At 43.3% G+C, this 24281-nt stretch overlaps 1 protein-coding gene across 2 annotated transcripts in view; it reads right to left on the bottom strand.

Annotated features, from left to right (window-relative positions):
- The window catches only part of LOC135371802 (uncharacterized), a 177392-nt gene that overhangs the window by 150775 nt on the left and 2336 nt on the right, over positions 1-24281 (bottom strand). The window contains exon 2 of one of the 2 annotated variants that reach the window (XM_064605754.1): positions 19382-19685. The exons of the other annotated variant lie outside the window; for it this stretch is intronic. Within the exon in view, the coding sequence (XP_064461824.1) occupies positions 19382-19405 (24 nt within the window). The 5' untranslated portion in view covers positions 19406-19685. The remainder of the gene's footprint in view (positions 1-19381; positions 19686-24281) is intronic. 2 annotated transcript variants of the gene reach the window in all.

The raw sequence follows: 24281 nt of genomic DNA, 5'->3' as shown, positions 1-24281 counted from the left end.
TTTCTTCAGCATCGAAGTCTCTCATAGGAACCACTTTCATTAATGACTCCCATCTTACCCTTTGATGTGCAGGGGCCCTCTTGCACTACACACGTATGGTCTGCAAATTGCAACAGAACGATTTGGAGCTTGAAACAGTTGTGCTTTTGTCATTTTGGACCTCGTATATCCTGTCTGTGAAGCGTAAACAAAAAAGTCTAACACGATATGCTTTTGTAAAGAAGATCACTGATGATGAGTAAAGAGAGTATACATTTTTCAAGTTCAACATTTATTTCTTGCACTTATGCATTTCAGGATACAATGAACGTGCAGGGAGGTCGCAAAAGACTACATTTATTGTTTTGTGACCTTCCTACAATGACAATATATATTTTAGGGATGACAATGGACAGGTACACTCTCTAAATTTGTAGCACTCAATTTTAGGTTGGAATGAGCAAAGAATAGCAATTTCCCTCCTGATATTTTCTCATATATGCTGAATTTTAAATTTAATGTGATCAACGGTAGATGTAAACAACATGAATACAACAAAATACCAGAGAAATGCATCCTCAATAAATAAATTTCTTCTTATAGCATATATGTGCATGCCTATTAACTGAAACGATTATCACAGTACCCTGACATGTTTTAATTTCTGAGAGTGTACTGTAGAGGCTGCTTAGATCTACAACAGTTCACACAAGGTATTATATACTGTGAATGCCTTTAAAAATCCCATGTGACACATATGCTTTTAATTTCTGGAGGTGCTGTGGTAGTCAAAGTTTGTGGGCATTACGCAGGTTCTGCACCAATTTCTTGAGTATGTCGAGGCAGCTGTGAAGTAACCTGTATTGATGATTATTCCAATTTTTATGGTGCATCGACAACAAAGGCAATATAATACATCAGAACATTGGTTTGGGTGCAACCAGTTAAAAATGAATGTTGTTTAATAAATGCATTGGACAAATGTTAAAACATCAGTTTAAAACATGGCTTACAATCCCTGTATCTTCTAAAAATTGAAAATATTAAAACCTATTCTAAAAAGAATATGGGGAACTCTTCTAAAAATAATTATAATTATTATATTGCTGGGTGAAGGAGCCTAAGGTGTGTTTCTGATGTCAACATGTATGAAAATGTGCAAATTTGAGAGAGGCTAAGCACAGTGCGTGCACTGAGGTGGTTCCTTCCTGTAAAGTAGAAACCAGTGGATGAGGAACTTGATACTTATATGTACACCCAGTCGTATCACACTGCACAGATTATTCACTGGGTAGTCCACATGACGAAACCTGTATTGACGAGACACCACTTTTGCCTTAAAAACTGCTACAAATAGCACGGCACGCTACAAATTATTATTATCGTAACAAGCGGACGGTACAGGTGAGACACAAGGCGTTATCCAAGTCGCGCCACACCACCGTCACGTAGCATTCTGTGTCACAAATCAAACCAAGGCACAAAACAATACCAATACATGAAAAAAGGTGACAATCTTGGTCTAGTTACGACGTAATACCGAACTTGTGCGCGAAGGTAATTCAAAGAAATGAATGTGCACTCGCTTCCGTAGAGAACACCGTGTACCATGCTAGCAATGCATGCAAAAAAGCGCTCGAGTGCTCGCACATATATTGATGACAGCACTACCAGTGTACTATAACATGTTCTTTCAAGCACATTATGCACTCAAACTGTATTTGCCACCAGGTAACATGCAAGTGTGCTCGATTGAACCTCGGAAGAGCGATCAAACAACCTGCATCCAGTGCTCGTTTTGAACAAAAAAACACTTCATAATGGTCAACTAAATATACAGAATGGACGCCTATTTATTCCTTGATAAAGAATTACTCACCTGTAGAAATTTAGGCCCTGTATCCTTGCCAGTACGGTTGGTACGACCGTAATTGCAAGAAGTTGCCATGATCGCTGCGGCGACTGTTGTGGGTACAGTAAGATGGCGGCCGGTTTCCTCACGCTCGCGCTCCCCATCCGCGATCCAGCCTTTTACAATCGAGATCAGTGGGCAAATCAGTCTGTTTTGAAACGTCGGGAAGCGAGGACGAGTCTGCTCGGTGTTTGAAGAAGCTGGCTTCTCGCTTTCAAGATATAAGTCATTTCAGGTGCGTATTATATCTATGAAGTAATTATTCGTCCGCACGGCGCATTTTCGTTCATCTTCGCTCTGATTCCCAGTGGTCCTGATCATCGACAGGCTGGACACAACGACTGAGGAACGGAGAAAAACGAACTTTGCGCTTCATGCACGAACGTTGATGCGTGAATTAGAGAAGCCTATATTGCACTTTATTCCTGGATTACACAAGCAAGTATGCATGTTTCTCAGGCAAGCTATTTCGGTTGTAGGATTTTTTACATTGTATTTTCTCCTAGTTCACGTCGTAAATGGGTGAGTCAGTCATCTTCAGCAGTTGGTGTTACGTTCTGCTGACGAAACGGAAGTTGAGGAAGAACAGGAATCCAAAGGTGTGGAAAAGACAAAGAAGCGTGATCACAAAGCAGCTGCAATGGTGAAGGAGAGATGCAGTGGTCAGCGTTCATCCATATATGTTGTGCCGCGTGTGTTCGGCGTTTGTGCATCATGACAATGTACGCTCGAGATGGACAAGCATCATCCCTGAAAGTGATGTAATTTGGATATACTATAGCAATGGGACTGATTTCCGCCATCTTTAGTCAGGTGCAGTCTCATGCCCGCACTACCTAGTGCGTGCATAGGAGGGGGGGGGGGGGGTGAGGAAGCTTCCCAGACCCCTCCCCCCATCTGTGTAACCTAGCCTGACCTAACCTAACTAAAATGCGCTTACCTGACCTAACCCAAGGCTGATACCTTTCACAAGATCACCCGTCCGGAGCCGTTAGGCCTAGCGTGGCCGTGTTTTTCTGTGGTTCAGATGGTGTTAATGAATTGCATATAAAAAGAGTTTCAGACCACCTAATTTTATAATTCTTATGTTTTTAGACTGGGTATATGGCCTTCTCTCACTTCCATGCATTATTTCACTTTTAAACGCCATCAGTCCCACTGCGATAGTACAGCCTGTAATTTTCGAATAAAAGTATTTGTTTGTGACATATATCGTGCAGGGTGACTTCATGGGGCTGTTAATATATCATAGAGGAGGGGAACCACCCCGACGGGTAGGCCTAAATCGCTGCGCGCTATGCGTTGCATGTGAGGGCGCGTGTACATCCTAAATTTAAGAGGTACATTTTGTGAAAAATGTACCTCTTGGCCAAGCGGTAATTAACCGTTACATATGCGTTACCTGGTTTAGAGTGTACAGGTGTGTTGCACTATCAATAGCAAAGATAAAGCTCTTCTGTGTCCCACGTGTCGCGAAATTGGCCATGATACACGGGCTTATTGGCTGATTTCACGACGCGGCTGTGTTGCTTCGAGAAGACTGGCTATCTTAACTACGATAGCATAGATTGTCGCAATAGCACGATGAGGCACAGGTTCGAGACCGAATTTGTCACGGCCCACAGGAGTACATATAGATGTCGCACGCTATCGGATCCCCAAACACAGTGTGGCTCCAGTGTACCCACGAGGCCCATTTGTAAGGGTATGTCACCCTTCCTGCCTATCTTTGCAATCGCTTTAGACTAAAATGTATACAGTAGAGCCTTGGTATTGGTATCCTATCCAGTGTGTTTTATTCGTGGAAACCAAACTTTGATTATGAAAAAAGAAAGCTTAAGTTTGTGCGAGTGAATGAATGGACGACACAGAAGCTATTATTAGAGATGGGACGAATCCAGAATTTCTCGAATCCGAATCCGAGGAAGGTTCTGCGAATCCTTGAATCTTTCGAATCCTTTCTTTAAAAATAGTCTAAAAAGCCATGGAAAAGGTTTCTTCGACTGAAAAGTGTTTTGAAGCAGAATTTGATAGCTTTGTTTAATAAGAAACAAATTTCGGGAGAAGACATACCCACCCAGTCAGCACAAATTGTTGCAGTGACATTGCACCAATATTACCACGCAATATTGATGCTATGTTTCTAATGGCTGCGTTCGTTATGCTGTAACGATGTTTTTGAAACAGCATTGGAAAAATGTGACATTGCAATGCTGATGTGACATTGCTAAAGACCAGCTTCATTATTTTGCAACATTGCAGAAACAACCTTGCACAAAATGTATGTTGTGCGCCAAATGATGTGCAGTGTAAATGCAACACTGCCAATGACCAGTTATTTTACAATAGAGCAACGTTACAAAAGCAACACCGGAGGAGCACTACAGTCTTGGTGTGCAAGTGATCACAGTATGCTCACATTTTCAGTAATCGTCCTGCCCCTGGGCAGACTTTAGGGGAATGGTGCCGACATTCGTCTGGAATGCATACCGCGAAGCATTGGGAAAACCGCAGACAGAACAGTTAGGATTCGAACCTGTGTTACCTCCCAGTCTTTGTGCGAAAGGCGATTATTTTAGCCACTATGCCACTCGAGGGCTCAAGGGATGTGGTCGCACTGATGCTATGGAAGAACGCCATATCGAGGGTCAGCGCGCATTCACATGTGCGTAAGAATGGATTGTAATTAATTTCAGGTTCTCGGTCACATTAATTTTCTTTAAGATTATGTTGTCCTCGTCTCGATCCTTTTGTCCATAGTCATCTCCCATAGTGCGTCCGCAGTGTTGTCCCAGAATGTCTCTCTCACAGTCTGAATCAATTCTCCCCATAATGGCCACACTAATTGTGATGTTGCCCCACTGCAGCACGTGAAACATTGCCTGAGCAACATATTCGTAATGTTTCTAAAATGCATCGTCTCAAAATGCTGCACCAACATTGCACTAAAGGCATTGTGGTAACATTCCATTTGTGCATGAAACATTGCCGCAACATTTGAACACGTCGTCAAAAACAAATGATAAATTGATAAATGACGGGTGAACATCACGGGAAGTTCCGAAGATTTCATTCTATGTTTATTGGTGGGAATTACAGATAAACAACATCGTGTAGTCATTGTGCTACTGGCGCACTCAGAGCAAGTGCCTCAGAAATGCTGCACGCAAAACGTGCAACATCGCAGAAATATGTTTGATTCGATGTTGCTGCAATGTTTCAGACGTTGCATAGAGGTCACATTTTTAAGCCCTGCGACGTTTCCTCAATCTACCAGGTGCAAAGTTGCTGTAGCAAGAGAATCACACTGAGCTCTACGCATTCTTCGAAATACAGCAGACACACTGATATAATGATAGTGCTGCAACGCTATGATTAAGTCGCTGATGCACTGTTTTGTGAGCAATGCTATTGCAACATTGCATTAAAATTGATTGCCAAACACCACATCAGCAATGTAACTGCGACATTTCTTCAGTGCGGCACACGCACGTTGCTTCGGAAACACATTGACTCTGTTAGCTCTACGCTTCTTTTGAAATACGGCAAAAACATTGACATAAAGATAGTGCACAAACGTTGAATTCACGTTGCTGATTAAGCGTTTTGGAAGAAATGCAAGTGCAACATAGCACTGACATTGCTTCGAAAACATTGCATCAACAATGTAAACGCCATATTACCTGAGCGTAACATATTCAACATTGCTTCGGTAACATCATCGCAATGTTAGCTTTACGCAATTTTTGAGACATAGCATGAACATTGAAGCACGTATACTGCTACAGCTACGAATGTGGACATGAAACATCACTGCGACACTTCAACGTTGAGGTTACACTGATCACTAATGCAACACATTTGCAACATCTTTTGCTATCTTGGCATATACTTCTTCCTAAGTGTAACTTATTTAACATGTTGTTCATCGACTACAGGAAAGACTCAGGAGCCTGAGTTCCCTCCATAAAACTAAGAAACAATCAAATCAACAGATAAAATGGTTAAAAAGCAAGCGAGCTGGAGCTAAGATCCATGACGAAAACCCGAGACTGGGAAAAAGACGAAAAACAGACGACACAACAAACCTCGTGTTGTGTCGTCTGTTTTTCGTCTTTTTCCCAGTCTCGGGTTTTCGTCATGAATCAAATCAAAACCGTGTTGCCTTAAACTTCTAATATCGGGGCTTTATGTTGTCGTTTTGTCCCGCCCTGGGGGTCGCCGGCTAAGCAGGCTTTGAGGCGCCGATTTTAAAAAGAAACAAACAAACGTGGTTGGTGGATTCGAAAGATTCGATTCGCCGTTTTAGCCACTGGGATTCGGATTCGCGAATCTCGGATCCCTGCACAGGATTCGTGGATTCGATTGGCACATCCCTGTCTATTATCATGCATGCGCTCGATTGCACAACCTCAGACTTTTCTCATCATGAACATTTTTCTTTCCTCTCATCACCTTGTCTCCCCTTGTGTTATTTTACCAGAAACCAGAAACCAACAGTGTTTCCGAACACTCTACGCTTGTGCTTGGACATGCAAAGTATGTTGTGGTATTTTGTCTACATTGTGCGACACATGAAGCAGCACACGTGTCAAGGCTATCCTTGTACAGAATGCATAATATCGTAAGCTGTAGCGAGGGTTTCCGGCTTTCAGTGTCAGTTTTTTTTCCCCGAAATTCAGTGTGAAAAATCAGTCGTTACCTCTTTGACTACGTACCGGTGATATGAGGTGGTGATATTATAAATGCTGATCTAGCCGGCGAAAACTGGCGAGAAAGGAAACTGATGTTTCCCATGCATGTACAGTGACTGCTAAGCTTTGTTATTTTTTTCTTCGGAGTATCGTCTTGTAAAACCTGAACTTGTCTAATGAACTGTCAGGCTAAAGTCCAAGGCCAAGCTAAAAGGTCAGCTACGGCGATATCCTGAACTACGGTTGTTGTTGTTGTTATATGCTGAAAGCCCATATCGAGCTCTCCCGAAAATGCGTCTTTGTTCTGGGCGATTCCACGCGAAACGATCCAGCGGACCTCCTCGGCCCTCAGAAAACTATCGCGAATATTTTCGTATTTTTTTTTAGCAGTCCCAAATAGTGCTGCAAAACGACATACCACGAAACGTTTCCTCTCAGGTATTAATGTGGCGGGTGTTAGACACGAGCAAAGCTCGCAGCGCTGGCGAAAACCGTGCCCTGCGTAAACGGCGGTTCTCTTTTGCGTATAGAGGAAATCATGCTCTACACAGCGTCGCATCCCGGTTGTCGTGCTGTAATCGGTGCAGGCATACACAGGCCGGAAGTTTCGCAATTTCCCCCTATTTCGCGATGTTTTTCCGGAAAATCAAACCATTAAATTTTAATACATATTTTTTCCTTCTAAGATCTCAAGAGGAAAAACCGCAAGACATGTAACTTTCGCAGTCATCGCAGGAAAAATAGGGGACCCAGGCAGCACAAACCCTCGGCAAAAGAATGGGAACGCAATGGGGGCTTCGGCTCCTGAACGGGCGATAGTGCCCGACTGGTTCCCAGCGGTGTAGGAACGGAGGAGGTAGAGCGCAAGAGAAGATGAGTCCCCCGACGGTGCCCTGATCATTTCCCGGTCTGGTCTGCTTTTGGTCATGTAAGCAACAATATAGGATCGCTCCCCGATGCTGCTCTGATCATTTCCCGGTCTGGACTGGTCTTGGTCATGTGACCAAAAAGTAGAATCGCTCCCCGATGCTGATCTGATCACTTCCCTTTAATCAGTCACATGACCTGGGTGCGGCAACGGATTTCTCTTCCCAGACTGTCAGGCGCCGACTGTAGCAATTACGTGATCCACAGTTTCGAATCTGGCCACTGATGTTCCTCGATCAACCACCCGTGTTTGCATTGTAGGAATCCCCATCGGCCTCGCTGTGAGTAACAATGTGTGCGGCTGTGCCAGTGAAACTTTCGAGGAATCTCGGCATTTTTTAAGGGATTCATCGAGGGGTAACTGCTATTTCTTCCTGTGGTACTCCTCGCATCGTTAAACGTACGTTACTCGTGGATGCTTTTCGACGTGAGTGACACCGCTCTAGAAAGCTTTACTCAAATCTTAGCAGCATAGCATCACATAGTTTCGATTTTAGTGCTCCATTATGGTTTTTGCGTTGCTTCTCAGATAATGGGCTACGTCTTGGTGAAAATATGGTTCAGTATAGTGTAAAATCATGTGTAGTTGACATAAGAAGAAATGTAACCATTTTTCAGGCCGACTGTGCATTGCAGCTATGCTTGCCAACTACTGCGTGGCTAGAGAACTGGAAGCCTGGACATCTTCAGCTCAGCGTGCATTCTCGTAGTTATGCGAAATAAAATAAAAAATTAAAAACTTCCATAGTCCATAACTTATTCCGCATTAATCCGTCCGCATAACATGACGCATAATTTCAATTTATTTCGAACTGTGAGTGAATTTTGAAAGCTATCGTGATCTTTAAAGGTACTGTAAAGCAGTAGACAAGCATGATATGCCGGTGATGTGACTAGAGACTTTATTGCTTCTAAATACCATATGCGGAACTATACGACCTACAACGCGCTATAAATATTTTTAATGTGCCATGAAAGATGCGGCGTAGTGGAGCGGTGCGACGCCTGGTGTCAAACAACCCCCTGTACAGCGGGCAACACTGAAAATTGGTATTACACACCATGACATCGGAACTTCGTTATTTTAGTAACCATATTATTAGTTTTCCTGTTTATCTATGCATTCTGCAACCCCTGTTAACAGTTTAACCTGTTAACCCCTGTTTTTGCGAAGTAACCCAGTGCTGGCCGCTGTTCGATGGGGGCTCTGCTTACTTCTCTGCTTTGCCTGCGCGCTCCTTTTGTTCGCGGCCTCTTTCGAACGAACAATCTCTCTCTGTGAACAAATAAGTCCCGACGCTGTCTGGCTTCTTGAACGTCTGAGACATTTTTTTCAACGGCTCAGCATTTCATTTCAGTTCGCTTATCCATTTACCCTCAGATGTGGATCGTTGTGTGGATTGCAGGGGCGGATTTTATGGTGGATTGTGGTGGATTGTTATGTCAGGCCCAGTGTTATACGCATGCAATGTGGTTGCCGCCGTATGTATCAGAAGTACGGGTTCATTTCGAATACCTAGTACAGTGTTGCCCGTAATCTTTAATTGTAATTTTCTAATTAACTGCACCGTCGATTGGAATGAAACTTGCACAGTTTTTGTCGTGGTGGCTTGGACTATCGAATAGCCACACTAAATGACATTTGATCGGTGCTGCTTTACAGTACCTTTAATTCAGAATGTCACGCTGGATCACTACCAGAGCGCGCGTAAAGAAATCAATGCCTTGATGGAGGGTATCACTGAAGAGTCCACCACAATGTTTCTGCCTCAGAGCTAATGATGATGGTCAAGATTTTTCTAGCGGATCTTGTCACTCGATACTGACGAATGCAAGTCTAGCTATTTGCTCTGTATTCAATACTGTGTGCGTCTTGTGGTGTGGTGTATTTTTCTCAAACAGTGTAATCCTGACCTCAAGCTATCTTTCACTTTCAGAATCCACCCCACACTTCGGTTACAACACTATGGACTTATCGCGGTGTGATGTTTGCTTGAAAGGAATACAATCTGGTATGCTGTGTTGTTTAAAGTGTTGCTTGTTGTTTATTGTGTGTCTTTTAAAGAGACTTCTGATATCCATAATAAGAAGCTTTCATAGCAAGAAAGCCAATGCTTTTTTTGTTTTCTTTTAATATCGTGTTAGCGCCGCGAAGCAACTGTGGCTATGAGCGGCGTACAGACTTGGATAGATGGAGAGAGGACAGCAGGAAGGAGTGGGGGACAGGGGGGAAGAAAGCCAATGTATAAGAAAAGGTACCTTCTTGATACATTAATATGTTTCACAGTTTTCTTAAAGACAAAAGTACGAGTCGCACTACATGTGCTATACTGGTTCTCGAATTATATTACCCTTCTATTAGCAAAGGTGCACACATATTTTCTTTTCTTTCCGTAAAAGTAGTAGTACGATTATGACATGTCATACGGATTCTCAAGTTCTCATGCGGTTTCTCAAGTTCTTACACGTGTTTCATATCAGTGTTGAGGGTAGGGATGTGCCAATCGAATCCGCGAATCCTCGAATCCTATGCAGGGATTCGACATTCGCGAATCCGAATCCCATGGCCCAAAACAGCGAATCGAATCTTTCGAATCCACCAACCACGTTTGTTCGTTTCTTTTTCAAATTGGCGCCTCCAAGCCTGCTTGGCCGGCAGCCCCCGTGGCGCGCCAAAACCACAACGTAAAGCTCCAATATTTACAAGTTTAAAACTAATACGGTTTTGCTTTGACTGTTTCTTAGTTTTATGGAGGAAATTCAGACTCCTGAGTTTATGTATTTCCTGTAGTCGATGAACAACACGGTAAATAAGTTACACTTAGGAAGAAGTATATGATGGGTATGTCTTGTCTCGAAATTTGGTTTTTATTAAACAAAGATATCAAATTCTGCTTCAAACCACTTTTCAGTAGAAGAGTTTTTTTCCTGGCTTTTTAAACTCTTTTCGAAGAAAGGATTCGAAAGATTAGAGATTCGTAAGATTCGTGGATTTGCAGAACCTTCCTTGGATTCGGATTCGAATTCGAGAAATTCTGGTACATCCAATCTCTAGTTGGGGTAACTCGTTACCGAACTCGATACTGTAACTAAGCTACTTTTTCCGTAACTTTTAGCTTAGCTCGTTGCTTTTGAGCTCCAGTAATTTACTGTGGAATTCGTTCATTTTTAGGTAACTTTATCAGTGTAAGTTGGAGAAAGTTCAAAGTTGCTTGTGTTCGATTCTCGTCAACAAACACTGCCAGCTGCTTACTCCGACCCCTAGGACTTGAGACGAGAGGAACGTGCGCGCAAGCAATACGTGCACCGGTGCACTGCGCGGCTGACTGCCTTCTTGTTACGCGGTGAACGTTACAAATTCTGTTTTAGCCGTACATTAGGAGGCTCAGGTGTCGCTCATCTTAATGACGAGCAGTGTATCCATAATGATAGAGGGCATTTTGTACTAAGGTTAAAACTTGGCGCTGTTCTACGATATGTGCGTAGAGGACAACTCATAGAATATAAACTTGCTTTATGCTCCGTTCAAGAACCTTATTACGAGATCAAAATAATCAAATCCCTCCCTAAACCAGCCTATAAATGTAGACTTCTTTTGTCCTATCAAATATTGATATAGTTTTTGTATATCAAGACTATTTTGAAAGGTCTTGCATCTCCCATTGTGTGATCAAGGTCTCAATTAACCATTGACAGGTCAAGAACAAAAAAGTATATACTGAATAGCAAGTAACTTCAAAGTAACTCGTTACATTTCTAAACTAGGTTAGAAACTCCAAGTTAATCTTCATTGCACGTGGCCGGTTTCACGTCAGTTCAGGCAGTGAGGTCCCATCGACCTCTTGGATTTTCATTATTTTTTTATGTTTAGAAGCTCATCGTACATGATGACCAACAGCGGTAAAATAAATAATTTCTACGGAATAGTTTTCGTGCAAAAAAAATAAAAAAAAACCCGGCCCAGAATTCGAGTGTTTCAGTTTTGCCGTGTTTGCACGCGTATATCTCCCGAGTCTTAAAAGATACTGCAGTGAATTTTTTTATGCTTTAGTATGCCTACAGGCCAGCAGTCCGAGCGCAAATTTTGGCGCGCAGGAGCCACGCTCTGTGATATGAAAAATGGCGAACATGCTCTCTCGTGCGGTTTTGTTCCAACTTCGACGCGTGATTTTTCTGACTGTATATATTCCTCACTACCTTACTTGATATCCCTTCACTCAGCTTTTAATGCTCTTTCATCTGGTATATATATCGTGTGTATGCCCCCTACAGGTATCTGCTGGAACAGGCAAATGTTAAGGTATAGAGGATGTCCACGCTAAGTGTGAACAGATTTTCTAAAAATATATCAGTCGCTTTTTCCGAGATGAAATCAATTGCAATATAGCATATGCTGAAGGGCACTCCCTAGGGGGCATTAACAGACTCCTAAGGCAATGTCTGAATTAACTTTCAATAATTAACTTTTTAATTATAAAAGCTACGAAGTTGCTCCAGTGAGAACATCTGATCTCTTCGGTCACCAGATACCAAAACCGTTTTCAGAACAAAAATCCGTTCGGTAGATCGTCCGCAAAAAATTCTTGAAGGAACGCCATTTTTTTCTTTATTTGGTTTATTGCGCATCTTCAAGGAAGCAGCTTTCCTTTACCCCCAGTGTGAGAGAGTGAAAGAGCACAGTGCCGCCTGATGCGTCGAAGATTAGCTTTAACTTGCGGAAACAAAACAAAAACACAAATCTATCGGGTGACTCTCGCGACTGCCCTTATCTTGGGCTGCATTTTCTGTTTTCTTTTAATCTTTTTCTAGGACGCAAGAGGCGATAGTGTGCTCTCATCCTCTCGTATTGGGGGCGAAGGAAAGACGCGCCTCTAGTGATGCGCAATAAATACAATAAAGAAAAAAATGGCGTTCCCTCACGATTTTTTTGCGGGCGATCTATCGAACGGATTTTTGTTCTGAAAACGGCTTTGGTATCTGGTGACCGAAGAGATCAGATGTTCTCATTGGAGCAACTTCGTAGCTTTTATAATTACAAAGTTAATTATTGAAAGTTAATTAAGACATTGCCTTAGGAGTCTGTTAATGCTCCCCTAGGGAGTGCCCTTCAGCATATGGTATATTGCAATTGATTTAATCTCGGAAAAAGTGATTGATATATTTTTTAAAAATCTGTTCACACTTAGCGTGGACACCCTGTATACAAAAAAACAAACAAAATAAAACAAGGATTTTGAGCGTCCGCTTCTCGAAAAGGCCCCTTTTTATTTCTTTTATTTTTTGCCAGGACATAGCCCGATGTTAGACCTTTCACCTTACGACAAAAAATTCTGCTTCAAAAGGCGTATACTGGCGATTAGCGCGTTAAAACGCGGCCCTAGTCTGCGTGCGTACGTGCTGGAGACCGGCTTCCTGTACCGCGGGATGGCGGGCCTCGTGTCGATGGTCCTTTTCTTTGAGCAAGGTTGTCTGGCCTTAGCCTTACCTGAGCTATTCGTCGGCAAACTTTTAACGTCCTGCTGAAGAGATAATTCACTTCTGGGAGTTAGTTATTTCCAACAAAGCATCAGAATGAAATCCTACGTCGCCGTAAAGCCGTATTTCAAAGGCTAGGTCAAACTTAATGGTCAGCGAAGGTAAAACCTCACTCTTGCAAGCTTCGTACACGGTGATACCAATACTGTACAAATAAATGTCGAGTTAGGAATTGCTTTTTTCAGGGTTCCCGAGAGTTCCTGCGAAGCTTGCTTTACTTCATTTGACGATATTTTTAAGTTACGCAGAGGGCTTTTAGCACAAAATGCATGTTTTGTGCTGAACTGGCAGCAGTACATTTCTTCTCCCCAGAGCTACGGAAGTGGGCGGGTTCTCGCATTTGTCATAGTTACATTAGATACGTTCAGAGCAGAGCCATACGGGAGACGCACCTAATGCACTTCGATTTCGCTCAAAACTAGGCAGTAGCCGTGCCTAACGAAATACAAGCGTGTCAGTGCGGAAAGCAGATTTCAATATTCACATGTGTGGTAACAGCTGGCACGGGAACGCACAGTTTTGGTGTGGCAAGCGAAGACTTCTGTCACGATTCAGCACAGTCACTGTTAGCTTCCATAGCTATTGAAGAATGTCTTGACGAGAATGTTCCTCTTGCAGCTAATGATTTGCGTGTCGATGGAGCGGCGAGCCATTTTAAAAATCGGCATAGGCTCTATGAGCTCTCCAAATCTACTTTTGCGAGCGCGACATGGCTGGTCAGGAACAGGCCACGACAAAAGTGCGTGTGACAGGATCGGTGCACAGGATCGGTGTGACAGGAATCAAGCACCATGCCACGACACCTAACTTGCGTTCACTCGAGCAAGACGTCATCTTAGAGTCACAAGATAAGATAAGGTGCTTGACAAAACACCTAACGCGCGTCCATTGCTCCGTGTACGGGCTGAGGACGTGGCTTCTTTTAGAATGCAAAAGAAAAAGCAATGGATAAACCTATACCGCATCAAAGTGGCATACAGGGTTCGCATGTGGGGCTCCGACAAGTACGCACGCAGACTAGGGCCGCGTTCTAACAGGCTAATCGCCAGTGTACGTCTTTTGAAGCAGAATTTCTTTACGTAAGACGAAAAGCCTAACATCGGGCCTTGTCCTGGCAAAATATAACTGAAATAAAAAGGGGCCTTTTCGAGAAACGGACGCTCAAAATCCTTGTTTTTTTTTAAAATATACCTTAACATTTGCCTGTTTCAGCAGATACCTGTGAGGGGTATACGCATGATATATATACCAGATGAAAGAGCATTAAAAGCTGAGTGAAGTGATACCAAATAAGGTAATGAGGAATATCTACAGTCAGAGAAATCACGCGTCGAATGTATTTGGAACAAAACCGCACGACAGAGCATGTTCGCAATTTTTTATATCACAGTGCGTTGCTTCTGCGCGCCAAAGTTTACGCTCGGACTGCTGGCCTGTAGGCATCCTAAAGCATAAAAAAATGCACTGCAGTATCTTTTAAGACTCGGGAGATATACGCGTGCAAACACGGCAAAACTGAAACACTCGAATTCTGGGCCGGATTTTTTGGATTTTTTTGCGCGAAAACTATTGCGTCGAAATTATTCATTTTATCGCTGGGTAGTTTCATTTATAATCGAATGATGCCCGCCGGTCACAATTTTTATTTCTCTCGAAAAAAATATATGTTATTCCACCCACAAAGAGATGCAAAAGGTGCCTGACCGCAGGTCTCTGCGATATTTGCTTCTCCGTCCACGGTGCTTCGAAGCAAGCGGCGCGATTTCGCGGCTTAAATTTTTTCCAACTTTGTGACCTTGTATCTCTTGAACGAGATGTCCCATTTGAACGATTTTTTTTTTTTTTTTTTTTTGCTGAGAGAGTGGATGGTGCATGTTCCACCGTGGGCTATTAAATTTATATGGTGAAGATAAAGTATACGAAAAAAATCCCGAAAACGCAACAGAGAACCCTTTTACCGCACGTTTGGAAGGTCATGGGCGCGGCCCTGGATCTCCGACTATGATGTTCTTCACATGAGCAGAAAGATCATTCTTTGCTATTTCGTTTGACGTCAAACACATTGCGTTATCTTCAGCCTTTATCCCGTAACAATGCCGTGAACACGGAAGTGTAGGGGAAAATTCTAATTTTCGCGGCAGTTTTTACCCAAAAAGGACATCTTGCTGGTGGCTTTGCCCATGGGTCTGATTTGGTTTTTTCGCTTGTTTACGCTACCACTTGCTTACTAGATATACCTTGCGACGCGTCCACACTGCGATAGTTCTCTGTTCTCCGCAGCGCGCCGACACCGTTCGATCTCGGAGCGAATAGTAATATGCACAGATCACTGTGATGTCCGCAGACAAGCAGAGGTTCGTTGCTTAGGCTTTCCCACCCGGTTAATCCCTTCAAGGTTACGTGCTTGAAGGAAATCGGACATGGGAACATGACATTTGTAAATACTGCGGCTTTGCCGAACCGAAGCGCGAGGCGCCTATTCTCTTGTAATTTTGGTTGGTTGGTTGGTGGTTGGTAAAATAACAAGGGGAGCTTGTAATTTTGTTTTGTTATTTGCTGGTTTCTTCTACTTCTGTTTCTTCTAATTCGTCTACTACGGGTGCCTCAGTGCACTGTAAACTGAAAAGCACTCTTATGGGTGTAAATGGCTTGTCCTATAACTCACACCACTTTTTACACCGTATGATCTGGAACACCCTTTTTAGAGGGTGTATTCTGTGTAAAACACCCTTTGAAGGGGTGCTTTTCCTTGAAAATGCCTTGTTTTGCACCCTTTAAACACCCTTTTCGGAGGGTGTTTAACGCTCTTACACCCTTCCGAAAGTGTGTAAGCGCCCGCGGCAGCATGCCGAGCCATGCAGTCCGACGTTTTTGCTTGTATGGCAACAACCACCCGAGAGATTGCACAATTCCAGCCGTGGTTCCACCGCAGAACCTAAACTGGAGCGCAGCGCGTCAATGGCAACCCTCATCGTCCTAGCAACACTGTGAGTGAGCAAAAAAAAAAAAAACAATTCAAATAAAATGAAACAAAACATTTGGACATGCGTAAGGGAAGCGGTGAAGATCGCAACATCGTAACGCCGTCCGTGCTCGTGAAATGAGCGACGTTACGATGCTGCCATCTTCAGACGATGCCAGTAATGAGCCCGGGCACCCTCGGTAGCCTAAATTGGCGTACCAGATTTATCATATACTGAAATACAGTTCGTTGGAGTACGTTCGCTAAGCTTAGTGCGGCAAAACTCGTCTGTAACGGTGACGAAAATGTGTCTTTGCAATTAACACGTACGCCTGTAACGCGTCAAAGATATCAGCGAGCTTCCTGGCATCCCTCCCTGTCAAATATTCTGTTTTCAACTCAAGCTATCGTCTATAATGTGATTACGTAATGGGCGGAGCTGTCAAGCCAATGTAATTTTTCTCTCACGAATGAAAACACCATTTTCAACACCAGTGTAGAAAGGGTGTATATAACGTAAACACCTTTTTCGACACCAGTGTTAATTGAAGGGTGTAAAGACAGGTGCAGACGCATAAAAACACCCTTCTTGATACAGCACTTGGTGTAATAAAGAGTGTATTTTCTCATACACCTTTTTTAGCACCCTTTCTGCGGCCTTTGGTTAACTTTGTGGAATTAAAAAAGGTGTATTTGCTTAAAAACACATTTTTTCCCAGAAAGGGTGTTTTTTGAATTTACTGTGTGGGCTCACACCAATATCTTGCTCTGATATGCTCCTGTTCACAGTCTGCACAATTTCGGTGGGGTCAGTGAAGTCAGCGTCGTCACGGCTTGAAGCCAGATGATCTTGTTCACCTGAAGGCCCTGCCTCAGCAACCCGTAGTCGAAACGTGTTGTAGCAGTTCACACATATTTCGTCGGTGTCGTGGACATGGACTGTCTCCGAGCTGCTCGAGATGGTATTCAAAAGCCCTGATCCTATCAACGATACCGGCCTGAAGTTCTTGTTCCAGGGTATTTTTTTCTTTTGTCGTGTAGTCCGTGCAGTATAGTCGACTTCTGGTGTGGCTACGGCTGGCCATGGGGAGCGCAGAAGTACACGCTACGCCGACGACAAAACGAAATCCATAAGTAACATGGAGGAAAGCAAGACCCTTGTCTTAAAATGTGGGCAGCGGCGGGAACCCCGTAGACGCCTAAAGACAATCTTTTCCCACGCAGCGTCCCGACTTTCTCACCCATTGGAAGGTTAACTCCTTCAAATAGTATTTCTATAAGGAGTTCATCTTGAAGAAATAAGGGACCGGACATGTCCTATCATTCCCAGGAAGACCAGGCAACCAGTCCTTGGGCGATCTGTCGGCATCGTGGCATATCACCTGAGTGTTTCAAATTCCGTCTTTGTTCACATGAAGTACACGAAACCAGCAAATAACAAAACAAAATTACAAGAGAATAGACGTCTCGCGCTTCGGTTCGGCAAAGCCGCAGTATTTACAAATGTCATGTTCGCATGTCCGATTTCCTTCAAGCACGTAACAGGCAACAGTCTTGCAGTATTGTAACAACTCCACAGGGTGGGAAACCGGGTGGGAAAGCCTAAGCAACGAACTTTTGCTTGTCTGCGGAAATGCAGCGATCTGTGCATATTACTATAGTCGGCCTTCGGCATGACGGCACCCTCACGAACCGCAAGCAAAAAAAAAAAAAAAAAAAAAATAAATAAGAATCGGGGGTGGGGTCGAAGTCCACTCTTTATACGTCTATCTGACCCCTGCGGGCGCTGCCCAATAGGGGTGCGAAAAAAAAATTGCGCGCCCTCTGGGACCAAAACAAGCAAACATTTTATTGCATATCGTGAAAGAGCTATATCTCAGCTACGTTAGTACGAAATATTGGAAAATTTCAAGATGTCCTTTTTGAGTAAAAACTGCCGCGAAAATGAGAATTTTCCCCTACCCTTCCGTGTTCACGGCAGTGTTAGGGGATAATGGCTGAAGATAAAGCAATGTGTTTGACGACAAACGAAAGAGCAAAGAATGATCTTTCTGCTCATGCGAAGAACATCACAGTCGGAGACCCAGGGCCGCGGCCATGACCTTCCAAATGTGCGGTAAAACGGTTCTCTGGTGCGTTTTCGGGAGATTTTTCCGTATACTTTTCTCTTCACCATATAAATTTAATAGCTAACGGTGGAACGTGCACCATCCACTCTCTCAGCAAAAAAAAAATAGTTCAAATGGGACATCTCGTTCAAGAGATACAAGGTCACAAAGTTGGAAAAAATGTAAGCCACGAAATCGCGCCGGTTGCTTCGAAGCGCGGTGGACGGAGAAGAAAACATCGCAGAGACCTGCGGTCAGGCACCTTTTGTATCTCTTTGTGGGTGGGATAACATATATTTTTTTCGAGAGAAATAAAAAATGTGACCGGCTGGCATCATTCGATTATAAATGAAACTACCCCGCTGTTGGTCATCATGTACGATGAGCTTCTAAATATAAAAAAATAATGAAAATCCACGAGGTCGATGGGACATCCCTGCCTGAACTGACGTGAAACCGGCCACGTGTGACTGCGTTTGTAACTTAGTTACGATTCTTGCACAGTAGCTTAACTGGCAACGAGTTCCCTTTCTCGAGTAACTTACCATCTCCGTTCCATATAACCTTTGTTGAGAGTATACTTTCTATGTAACACTCATTTTTTCATTTCTAGTAAAGTGATGCGATAAAGAACCCGCGTATCTGATGACTATGATGCAATAAAGTGTTTTCTACAATGACGTCGCGCAGATTAACACTCGTGTGGCGAAAGGAGGCCCCCGTAAGGGTGCATTGGCTGCGTCTCGGGAAATCGTTGGGGTACGGTATACAGTCTGCCGAAAACGGACCATTAACGTTCCCGTGTTGCAAACCGTACGCCGGTCCATGAACAGGAGCCGACCCGTCGGCGCACCTGCGTTCGGTCGCCGTGCTGTGTGTGCCTATAGTTATGGAAGGAAACGGACGCGGACAACAGATTTCAGGCAAGTTAGGAACACTAGTTCATTTAATGCGCAGAAAGTTAAATGAAAAAGGGTCGACATTTCGGAGTGGCACTGTCTTCGTCAGGACAATATATACATGGTGCGTCACGTAACGTGTCATTTGACCATTGTAAAAAATGACTCAACAGAAAAATATGGAGTAAGCGTCTACCTTCTACCTTCCGCCCATTCAATTTGACACCTATTAAAATTACTTTTGAGGGCTTTCAATTGAAGTGAATTGCATTTTTTTAATTGAACTCGGAGATTTGCCTAGTCAGTATAACGTTTTTCTTGCTAAATAGGATAGAGCGTTGAATAGTTGAATTAGCCAAACCCACCGCAAAATGTTGTCCTCTGTTCATACCGGCTGACACTCGAAGCCATCAACATCGTTTGTTTTTGTTCTGTTGTTTATAAAATAATAAATAGCTGACTCCAGTTCGCACGCCGTGACACATCGTTATTCGGCACGCAGTCAGCAAATAAAATTGTTGTTGTTGTTGTTTTTGTTTGTGGTTGTTGTTTTTTCTAACATGGGTTATGGGCCCAGAAGCGCGTGAAGGCAGAGTTTGAATAGACTTGATTGCAGTTGGGCAAGGTTGAAGTTTTTGAGGTGACGGAGCAGCCCACCTGGAAGATTGTCTGGAAAAGATTATTGATGAAGCCTCGTAGAGTACCCACATCGAATTCATACATCAACATTCGGCGCATAAACAGAGTGTGCCTTATAACAGTAATAATAATAGTTTGGGGCTTTACGTCGCGAGACAATCGCGCATAATGCGTGGGTGAAACCATGACCATCTCTATAGGGCTGTTGCAGTGAAGTTTGCACAGCGCCATTTCGGGCCCAAACGGCCGCGGATCCCAACAGTAAGGAGTTCCATCAGCGGGTTTTGCATGGTGTGTCAAACGGTATGGTGCCTAGGAAGCTACAAAACCTCTAGAGTAGAGCACTGCACGCGCCGTATTTTTGGCCCTGCGCAGCCAGAGCGCAGCCTTCCTCCGATTTTCCCGCCCGACCCGGTGCCTGCATACCTATCCCGGGCGCGGGCCAAGCCTGAAGCATTCTAAGCCCGACCCGAGCCCGAGAAATTTGTAGGCTACCTGACCCGGCCCACTGTATCAGGCTAAAAAATTTGACCGTGCCTAACTAAGACAGGGGTAACACAGCCTCGAGTCCCACCTAGGCCCGGCAGTGTTCGGCACGAACCCGGCCCTGGCCCATAATTGTCAAACCCAAGCCCAGCCGAGGCGCACTAAAGAAAGCCTTACCCCGCCCAGCCCAGCCTACTTCTTACGCCCCAGAACTTCTACAGGCCGCACCGGGCTCGGGTTTTCGGGTAATATAATTGCCGAATATAAATTTCCGGGTTTTCGGGTAAGCCCGAGCCCGTGCAGTGCTCTTGCGCAGAGTATTTTAATGTGCATATATTCCGCGATTGTTTCGAATTTAAATATACTCCCAACGTTCACATGACAATAATAAAGGGTATAAGGAGAAGGATAATACACATTACTAATTACCCCGGATTGTTCCTCTTGTGCCATAATAAAGGGCCATTCCGCGCTACTTGATCCGCAGGTGTCGCTCGAACCCAATAGAATTTTATGTGAGTTAATGTGTGGTTGCTTATGACACGGAAAGCAACACAACACTGGTCTTTCCTAACGAAATTCGACTTGATGGGATGCAGAGCCCCAGAAAGATGTAGTGTTTGTCAGACACCTATGTCTCTTTGAGCAGATATTATGACCCAAATAAGGCACGGAACATGTTAGAAAGCGTCTTATTTGTTAGGGGAGAGTCGATTTTACCGTATTTAAGCGACGTTCCCCATCGCAGTCGACGGGCTTGACGCTTGAGGCACGCACGAAATTTCCAAAATGTCTGCAACTTTAGGAATCGGTTTGAAATATAAAACTCTGGAATTTCTTCCTGAAATTTTTTGGTGAATAGCCCACGTGTTGCTTTAAGTACAACAAAAAAATTCAACTCCGCGGGTATTCTGTAAGCCGCAGTAAAAAGTCTAGAAATTGCAAAAAATTGACAAAAAGCACATTTTTGACCGAAAAATTCGGTGCGAGGAGGTCGGGATAGGAGTATGATCAAGGTGTCATTTGACGCATCGTCTTCCTATTCGGACGTAACAAAAAAAGTCTCAGATATATTTTTTCTTAAACTCACCGCGAGCTGGCTAAAGGCTTCGCTGGAGCACAACATGCCCAGATTGATGAGCGCTAACTGCACAGCCGTTGGGTCTCGAAAGGGAGGAACACATGCTGGCAGTCGTCATTTGGTGTCCAATAATGCGACTGCTTAGTGTTTTGTGAGTGGCCCGGTCAGTTGTTCCTTCACTACGATGCGCCCCAGCGAGCATACACGTTTGCGAAGTTACCTTCAATTAAACGATTATTATTTGAATTTAACAGAAAATACCTCTGGAATTTTTGTGTTACATCTTAATGGGAAGACGATGCATCAAATTACACCTTGATCACGCTTCTATCCCGACCTCCTCACACCGAATTTTTCTGTCAAAAATATGGATTTTGTCGAATTTTCGCAATTTCTCGATTTCTTACCGCGGCTTACAGTATACCCGATGGGTTGAATTTTTTTTTGTAGTTAAAGCAACGCGTCGGCTATTTTACACAAAAATATCAGGAAGAAATTCCAGAATTTTATGTTGCAAAACGATTCGTAAACTTGCACACACTTTGGAAATTTCGTGCATGCCAGCGGCGTCGTTTCCGTCGAATGCGATGGTGAAAATTGCTTAAATACGGTAAAATGAAGTGTGTCCTATCAAATAAGGCGCTTTCTAGCATGCTCCGTGCCTAATAGGTCGTAATGCCTGCTCAAAAGGTTTTAAAGCTCAAAAGGTGCTGAGATAGGTTTTTCCCTGTACCCCATGACGTTCAATTTCGTCAGAAAAGACAAATGTTTTGTTGCTTTCGGAGTCATAAGGAACCACCAAACAATTCACACAAAATTATAGTGGGGTGGGGGGGGGGGGGGGGTTGAGCGGCAACTCTGTATCACTTGACGTGGAATGGCCCAAACCATACTGTAAACTGGAGAACGCAACCGGCGGGGGAAAAAAAACATGACAAAAGAAGTAGAAGAAGACGAACAGGTACTGGTGTCTTCCTCTACTTCTTTTGTCCTGCTTTTTTACCGCTGGTTACCTTTCTTCAATGCCATGTGTCAACAGGCCCAGACATTCACCCTTCTACTACAAACTGCATAAGAATGAAAAACCGGCTACAAAACGCTTTGCAAAGACCTTGCGACATCCCTTGAAAATTTTCGATGTACTTTTAAACACCGCATTAGCATAAAATGGAATTGTTCGATTCGACGATCACGCAAAATATTTGTGTGCTCGTGATTCTGTGTAATACATACTAGCAGGCCAAGCAGACCGTGTCCACATGATGATGATGGCAAAGAAAAATTAGAGATGTATGTATCACTTAGCTTGAGACCGGCTATTCCACAGAGATTATGGAAAAGTACCAATCTTTCACGTTAAGAGTAAACATCCAACATCCATCCATCTATGAGCGAAACGCTTTCTTGGATAATAACTGACTCGTTGTATTATTTGAAATTTCGTTAACACCTAGTCCTGGGCTACATGACGTGTTGACACTTTGGATCATTCATTTTGTGCACACGTCAATCATTTAACGGTGCGAGACAGCCCTGTCAACACAACTCTGGATGACTTCGCGCCGAATCATGCAGGGTCGTCCGGACGACCTCTCCAATTTTTTTCGTTCAAACATATATTAAAGCCTTGTCCCTATGAGGCATATTGGCGCTGAAAGTAGTTGAAAATAATTGGTGGTTATTTATTAATGAATTATCATTCAGATGTGGGCATTTCGACCATAGCTCTTCCTACGAAGTTTGACGCTAGGTATCTTCATAACTATTTTGACATATTCAACTCTTTTTTTTTCACAGATTGTCAGTGGTGTATAGCATTGCATCCTAAGCTCCAAAGATTCTAGGATTTGCCTTTGGGAAGATAAAAATTGCAAATTTGCCTCATTTGTAAAATATGGTACGTTTTGAGAACCTCACTAGTCGTCTCCCTATTGTGATACCCGAAAGTAATCTACATCACTGTGTTTGTCTCGAAATGCCCTTTCTTCTCATAGCAAGTATATCGTACTGTGATTTGGGGCAACGCACATAACAGTCTTTTTGTGAGAGGTGTCTACAGGAAATGCGAAATTCGACAGCGTGCATCCCATATACCCCCACTCGTGACATCGTTCATTTTACTCAGACTCGAAACAGCACATGAAAAAAACAAATTGCTTCAGTAATGATCGAAGTTACGTTGCGAACGATGTTGACTTACGAACTTATCTTCGACCATCTCTGAAACAATTTTTTTTTTTCATGTGCTGTTTTGAGTCGTCATAAAGAACGTTTGTGAGTAAAATGAACAATGTTACGAGTGGGAATATATGGGATGCGGACTGTCCAATTTACGCATTTTCGGTAGACACCCCTCACATAAAGACTGTTGGGTGCGTTGCCCCAAATCAGAATACGATGTACTTGCTATGAGAAGAAAGGGCATTTCGATACGAACACAGTGATGTAGACTAGTTTCGGGTATCACAATAGGGAGACGACTAGTGAGGTTATCAAAACGTACCATATTTTACAAATTTGCGATTTTTTTATCTCCCCAAAAGCAAATCCCAGAATCTTTGGAACTTAGGATGCAATGCTATACACCCCTGATAATATGTGAAGCGCTGTGGTCGAAATGTCCACATCTGAATGATAATTCATTAAAAAATAACCACGAATTATTTTCAGCTACTTTCAGCGCCAATATGCCTCCTAGGGACAGGGCTTTAATATCTGTTTGAAAGAACAAAATATGAGAGCTCGACCGCACCACCCTGCCTGATTCGGCATGAAATCACCGCTTTGCAAATTCAACGCAGAAATCGGGAGGCAAATCAAGGAAATGAACGCATAATCAGTGAGGAGAGTGAAGATTGATTCGAATTAGCGAATGTCACCGCGGAGATGCCTGATATTAACTCCGACAAATCAACGCATATTCAAAGTAATTCAAACGCTACGTTGATACAACGTATACGAATGCTGAAGAAGTGGAAAAACGACATAACGCACAGGATTTTCAGTGGAAGTAAGCAGTTTTACATGTTTTCCTGTTTTTCTTTTGTTTGTTTACCGTT

Source organism: Ornithodoros turicata, unplaced genomic scaffold, assembly GCF_037126465.1.
Source record: "Ornithodoros turicata isolate Travis unplaced genomic scaffold, ASM3712646v1 Chromosome122, whole genome shotgun sequence".
Lineage (NCBI taxonomy): Eukaryota > Metazoa > Arthropoda > Arachnida > Ixodida > Argasidae > Ornithodoros > Ornithodoros turicata.
Note: the sequence above shows the minus strand (reverse complement) of the source record. Positions and strands in the feature narration are given on the sequence as shown.